Source organism: Callospermophilus lateralis, chromosome 11 (genome assembly GCF_048772815.1).
Source record: "Callospermophilus lateralis isolate mCalLat2 chromosome 11, mCalLat2.hap1, whole genome shotgun sequence".
In the NCBI taxonomy this organism is placed as follows: domain Eukaryota; kingdom Metazoa; phylum Chordata; class Mammalia; order Rodentia; family Sciuridae; genus Callospermophilus; species Callospermophilus lateralis.
In genome coordinates, this window is record NC_135315.1 from 20,788,121 (window position 1) to 20,795,160 (window position 7,040).

At 50.0% G+C, this 7,040-nt stretch overlaps 1 protein-coding gene across 1 annotated transcript; it reads left to right on the plus strand.

Annotated features, from left to right (window-relative positions):
• Positions 1–2,684: 2,684 nt before the first annotated feature.
• On the plus strand, positions 2,685–6,017 carry LOC143410875 (keratin, type I cuticular Ha1). The gene is made up of 7 exons (XM_076871656.1): positions 2,685–3,032; positions 3,221–3,303; positions 3,600–3,756; positions 4,513–4,674; positions 4,767–4,892; positions 5,037–5,257; positions 5,864–6,017. The coding sequence occupies exons 1-7, from the start codon at positions 2,685–2,687 to the stop codon at positions 6,015–6,017; spliced, it is 1,251 nt and encodes a 416-aa protein (XP_076727771.1).
• The last annotated feature ends 1,023 nt before the right edge of the window (positions 6,018–7,040 follow it).

Here is a 7,040-nt window from a genome sequence, read left to right on the forward strand (position 1 = left end):
GCAGGGCAGCCAACAGGGAAAGGAAGCATCTCTAAGACAGAGTGGCAGGCAACTGGGGTCACCTGTTTCTCCCTGCAGCTTTGGTGTGGCTGCCGGTTGGCCATGACCCAGAGCCAGTGTGGGTCTGACTCTTTCAGTCCTTTCTTCTTTCTCCTCTCCATACTCCTGGCTCATTCAGGAATACATGGTGTTGCTCCTTTTTGACCTTGCATTGCCTGGGCACAGACAGTGGGGACACGTTGTCTGCCACAAACAAATCTGATTGGATCATGGGGATGATGCTCTGCTCTGGACACCTCAGAACAATGGTGCTTCTTTCAGAGACCTCAGAAGCTGTGGTCCTGTGTCTGTAGACCATCCATGATTCATCTCCATTTCTATTCCACAGGACATTCAGCAGGGTGGGCTGCGCTTCTCTCCACCAACTCAGCTTGCTTTGGCTGCTTCTCAGCTTTGCCTTCTCCAGGAGATGGGCTCTCTGTGATAGTCCAACTCCTGAGGCTTCCTTGAAAGGTTTCCTTCTTGCTTCTTTTCCTTGTGTTCTTATCCCTTTTATTAAACACACTGCTCCTTGTTTCCACATCTCTCCATTTCTCCAATCTCTCTGCATCATCGGGAATTCTGCATTTGCTTTTTCTGCTAACCCAGTTCTTGAATCTTCTCATCCTTAGAACCTAAACATGCTCCTCTGGCATTCTCTCCTTCAAGACTCCGTGAGGCAACCCTGGCTGATCAGTGGATGAGACCAAAGAGGTTGCAGGACGTTGCTGGCATTTAGTCTCCACTCAGGGTAAAGCCTCGCTGGGTGGGAAGAAGAGTGTTGAGGAAATAGCGCCTATCAGGAGGCCAGCACTTTGGAGCGGGCTGGCAAGAGCTGGGAAGCAGGAGGCCTGTGCTGGTCCCTGCAGGGAGTGCTCATCTTTGGAAGCAGTCATCTTTCCCTACATCCCAACCCCAGATGAAAGGAGACAGAAGCTCCCTGCTGACTGCTTCTGCCTAGCAGAAAGTGTCTGTGTGTCTGTGTGATACTTGACTCCAGACCCGCCTATTTCTCCCCCTTTAATTGTCTTGGAAGAAAACAAAGAAAATTTGATTTTATTACAAGTCTAGGGCTTCTTTGTGATGCCGTGGGGCTTTTCATCTGGATGGCATTATAATAAGTGGTGATAATGGTCTTGGGGAGTGTAGACGAAGGACCTTTTATCTGAGACTCAAGCTGAGCCATGAAAACTCAGTGGGGAGAAAGACTCCAATAAGTAATCGTAAATGGCAGTTCTGGCTGGCCGCCAAAGCCACAGAGGAGGCTGGGGTGCTGCTACCTGCAGGTGGTACCTGGAGGTGCCTGTACTTATGCAACTTGTATTTATTCCCAACTCTGACTACCTTTTTTTTTTTTGCATCTTCCGGTGCCGCCCTTCACCTCCTAAATCAATCCAAGTGACTCCAACTTGCTTTCCCAGATCCCCTACTTGTGGGGTGTCTCAGAGACGTCTCTCCTGTGTCCAGGCCTTGGATTCAGTGACATAACCACAGTCCTCCTATGGTGCTTTAACACCTTTGAATAGGTTGTGTGTAAAGCAGCAGGGCTGGAGGAAGGATGCCCAGGACAGAATTGGGCACACGTTCCTGGTATATCCATTTCACTTAGAGAGTTGGGCAAAAGATGACAAAGTTTAACTGCAAATTTAAGTGATTTTTAATGTTCAAGCCAATGTGGACGTATTATGGAACTAGTGAAATTTTAAGATGAACTGATTTTATGCCTATGGAGGGCCCTTAGGGCTATCTCCTGACATTTCTAATATCCCCACTCACTCTGTTCTGACACAGTGGATACCCGGTGAAAGTGTTTGATGAACACTACCTTATTGCTTTCCCATCAGCCTCCAGATACATTTCCTAGTGAGTTCAAGTGCATTTGCATGGATCTTTCAACTCATATTTTTTTATCATTCTTTCAAAATGATCTCTTTCTCCAGAAACTTCCCTGTTCTCAAACCAATTATCAAAGCCTCAACTTATAAAATTATTTCCTCTACAATTCTCTTATGTGACAACAGGGGACATTATGTGGCACGACAAAACACAAAGCCACTGGACCTTTTTAACCATGGTCCAAATCAATCCTAATCATTCGTCTCGAATATCCATCCCTGACTGTATGCTGCCTCATTTAAAGATCCTTCTCCCAGAGCAGACAGGGAAAGGGTCTACTGCTGACAGTTAATGCTACTTCTTCCTCAAACCAATCTGTCTCTTTCTGGAAATGCTGGGTGGGCCAGGACATGAGGTTGATTATGGACCTGCAGGATCACGTGACACAAAAGAATGACATTGCATGCACCAACACCCAATTAATGAGGGCTGGACATGTGACCTCTTTGAAGATCTCCCACAGAACTCTGATTTCATGGGTGTACTGCCTGAAGAAGAGTCCTGACTTAGCAAGAAGCCCAAGTAAAGACTTTTATGGGACAAGGGACTCTTCTGAGGAAGGCAAATAACAGACTGAAGGAAAAGGCGTCTAAAACCAATGAAGAAGTACAAAGAAAAAAGACATTACATACTGTGTCCACACCCTCCGTGGAGGGGGTATAAAGGCACATCTGGGGAAGGAGACCCATAGCGCTGTGGCTCGCCTTGCATTCTGTCTTCAGCCGGGCACCTCGCACCCTCCCAGCACCATGCCGTACAACTGCTGCCTGTCCAACGTGAGCTGCCGCAGCAGCTGCTCCTCCCGGCCCTGCGTGCCCCCCAGCTGCCATGGCTGCACCCTGCCCGGGGCCTGCAACATCCCCGCCAACGTGGGCAACTGCAACTGGTTCTGTGAGGGCTCCTTCAACGGCAACGAGAAGGAGACCATGCAGTTCCTGAACGACCGGCTGGCCAGCTACCTGGAGAAGGTGCGCCAGCTGGAGAGGGAGAACGCGGAGCTGGAGGCCCGCATCCAGGAGCGGAACCAGCAGCAGGACCCCTTGGTGTGCCCCAGCTACCAGTCCTACTTCCGAACCATCGAGGAGCTCCAGCAGAAGGTAAGGGGGCTGGCTGTCATCTGTAAGCAAGGAAGGATGACTGTGATCCTCCATCTGGGGTAGAGAAGTGTTTCCTGCTTCTTGGCTGCCATGATTCTTACCTTCAAAATGTCTCTTCAAGCCATTCTAAAGAAGTTGATGGTTTGGTCCTGACTTCCTGTCCTCACTAAGTGATCTCTCCTCCCCAGATCCTGTGCACCAAGTCTGAGAACGCCAAGCTGGTGGTGGAGATTGACAATGCCAAGCTGGCTGCCGATGACTTCAGGACCAAGTGAGTTCACACTTGTTTCCTTTACTTCTGTTTAACCTCTCGTTAAATGGGATTTCCATAGCTTTACTGAACAACTGGTCAACCCTGTTAGTTGTGCAGAAGATGGGAGGGAGCCACGTAAAGGAATCACAAAAATAGAGAGCAATGATGGGTCTCCATGGAGCCTCCAGAACTCTCTGTTTCCTGGGTCTACTCATTTCAGAAAGAGGGAAGACCAAGCAAATGAGATTACCAAGGATCGTTCTTTTGAGTCTTGAAGATCTGCCAGTTGCTGATCTGCCCCTATCCTCCTGCAGGTTTGAGACGGAGCTGTCCCTGCGGCAGCTGGTGGAGTCGGACATCAACGGCCTGCGCAGGATCCTGGACGAGCTGACCCTGTGCAAGTCTGACCTGGAGGCCCAGGTGGAGTCCCTGAAGGAGGAGCTGCTCTGCCTCAAGAGGAACCACGAAGAGGTGAGGCCAGAAATGTGAGATCAAGAAACCTGACTCAGTCTCAAGAGGGTGGCTTTAGGAATTTGGTGCAGAACCAATGTGAGGCTGAGGATGTCTGTATGAATTTTGTTCGGGGAAAAAAAAAAAAAGCCTTATGAGGAAAGAAGAATTGGAGAGAGAAAACCTGTGCATGTCCCCAAAAAGGATACACCTTTTACTCCAACCCCCTGCACCATTTCTTTCTAGAGCATTTCCATTTGCTGGTAATTGGTCACCAATTTGTGGAACGAGTCCTGGTATTACTGTTATTAGCGCAAAATCATTTTTATTTCTCCCTCAAAGGCCAAACAAACAAACAAACAAAATTTGACTGAGCTTGTGGGTCTCCACATTTCCTAAGTCATGGTGAAGGGGGAGTGGGGACACTTTCTGTCTCTTTAGAGGGACCATTTATTGGATATGCAATCTGAGATGGTACACCAAAGTTTTGTATTCTGGCGATCTCACAGCCAGTCTGGGAAAGTGTGCATCTATCAGTCTACCCTTCAATGATATCCAAGCAAATCCTTGGGAATTCTTTTTGGAGCCAAGTCCCATGGCATGGCCACGGTGAGGAGGTGCTGGGCCACATGCAGCCCATCTTGCCTAGAGCTGTCACAGACTGCTTTGCTCAGTTTTCTTTCTGAAAAAATAGACTAACAGGGCATCAACAAGCAATGCCATCTCTGAGAGTCCAATCACTGAGGACAGTAACTCTTACATTTTTTGCATCCACAGGAAGTCAACACCCTGCGCTGCCAGCTTGGAGACCGCCTCAACGTGGAGGTGGACGCTGCCCCCACCGTGGACCTGAACCGCGTGCTCAATGAGACCAGGTGTCAGTACGAGGCCCTGGTGGAGACCAACCGCAGGGAAGTGGAGGAGTGGTTCACCACCCAGGTGGGCATCCGAGCACATGACCACTCGGGACCTAGGGCCCCAGGGACCTTAGGGCAGGGCCTGATCCTGTCTCCTCCCCTTGGGTGTTTCAGACTGAGGAGCTGAACAAGCAGGTGGTGTCCAGCTCAGAGCAGCTTCAGTCCTACCAGGCGGAGATCATCGAGCTGAGGCGCACGGTCAACGCCCTGGAGATTGAGCTGCAGGCCCAGCACAACCTGGTGTGTATTGCAAAATTGGGGAGGCAGAGTCACCTGTGGGCCCCAAACTCTCCTTAGCCCTTGGAGCTGGTGACTCTGCAGTCCATGGAGAAACCCCTCAAAGGGGGGCAGCTCTCTGACACCCCTTTATCTTCCCCACCACAGAGGAATTCTCTAGAAAACACACTGACAGAGAGCGAGGCCCGGTATAGCTCCCAGCTGTCCCAGGTGCAGTGCATGATCACCAATGTGGAGTCCCAGCTCTCTGAGATCCGGGCTGACCTGGAACGTCAGAACCAGGAGTACCAGGTGCTTCTGGACGTCCGGGCCCGGCTGGAGTGTGAGATCAACACGTACCGGGGCCTGCTGGAGAGTGAGGACTGCAAGTGAGTAACAGCTCTCATGAGTACACTACTCCGTGGCACTCTCCAAAGATTACATACCTTGAGAAGGAAACCATGCCTTCACTCCAGGCATGCTCAGACAGAACCCAGAAAACACATTACGGCCATCATTAACAACATCAAATAGTTTGGAAGCAAGAATTATCTGATGTACATATGGAAATTGTACAACCAATTCTTTGTATTCTACTATGATAGTATATATGATCGCCTGATATGTGATCAATGATGTCTTACTGTCTACAATACTGTATTGCATAGAGGGGACCTTTCAATACACTATCCTATCTGGCCTTATAATTTAACCCCTGGCCAATATTCTCCCCATTCTATATGTGACTTGCCCAAGGTCACCAGCTGGGAATGGACCAACATGGGGTAGAAGTCAGAGTTTCAGGGTTTCTATCCAGTGCTTTTGGCGCTCTGTGATAGGGAGAGCGTTAGCAATTTGATAATGTGCCACAGTGCGAGGTAGGCCTTCTCTGTTCTAGGCCGGGCAGGGTCCTGATAGGTGTTCCACTCTTGGGGTCTCTCTGGTATGTGATTTTTAGATCCCCCTCAATTTACCTTGTCATTCTTTGTCTCTAGGCTTCCCTGCAACCCCTGCGCCACAACCAACGCCTGCGGCAAGCCCATTGGGCCGTGCGTTGCCAACCCCTGCACTCCCTGCGCGCCCCCTGCCCCTTGCACACCTTGTGTCCCACGCTCCCGCTGTGGACCCTGCAACTCCTTTGTGCGCTAGAATCCAGCAAAGCCAAAGGGGCAAGGACTGGGGCTCCAGAGCATTGACCTGGCTCTGGTTCCTTCCAGAGAAAGGGCCTGAAAACACAGTGGAAAGACTGGCGGTACCCCACGGAGGCACAAGAAACTCACCCAAAGCCTCCAGCCACTCCAGCCTACTCCAGACCCGCCATCAGGGTCTGTTTCTTCCTTTGCTTGCTCAGAGAACCCTCTGAAGTGCCAGCAGCCCTTCCTTGTAACCCAATAAAGGCAATTTTCACAGCAAAGCAGATGCCTTTCTCTTTGGTATGCATTCATTGCCACTGTCAGCATCAATTGGGGACTCTATAAAAAGCCACTTGAAAGACCACACAATGGCCTGACTCTTGGAGACAAGAGCCATTCCATGCCTAGCAAGCAGGCATGTCTGGCCTGGTGCCTTGGACCCAGGAATGAGGCAGAGAGGCCAGCAGCAGAAAGCAGGGCAGGGTGCTGCCACCTGTATCTGTCCTTGACCATGCCTGGATTTTCCTCTTGACCTGGCATTTCCCCAAATTGCTAGAGTCCTGAGCTGGGAACCTGAAAGAGGCTCTGGAAAATTTGTCTTTTCCCAGTAGGAGCTTTGGGTCCAGTACTGCATGATTCTGGACCAGGCAGTCCCAGCAGCACCCTGTGAAGGGACCCCCTGGCTTTTCTTGCCACGTCCAGCACCTCCTCCTCTCCCCTGTGTGTGTAGATGGTATCACCTGGGTCACCAGCTGCTCTTCCTCCCTCCCTGGCTTTGGGTCTCAGAGACCCCATCAACTCTTCAGTTGATACTTTGGCCTTTCTCCATTCAATCCAGCCAATACCTGTTGAATTCCTACTGCACAGATGATTTTAGGCTTTGACCCCTTTAATCTACGTCGGCAAAGCATAGTCCTGTGAACTGAAATCCTCAAATGAGTTGAAATTCTATCTATCCCACGGTGGTTGTGCCATTTAAAATTTTTCCTAGAAATGCACAAGGTCCCAATTTCTCCCCATCCTTGCCAACTCTTGTTAT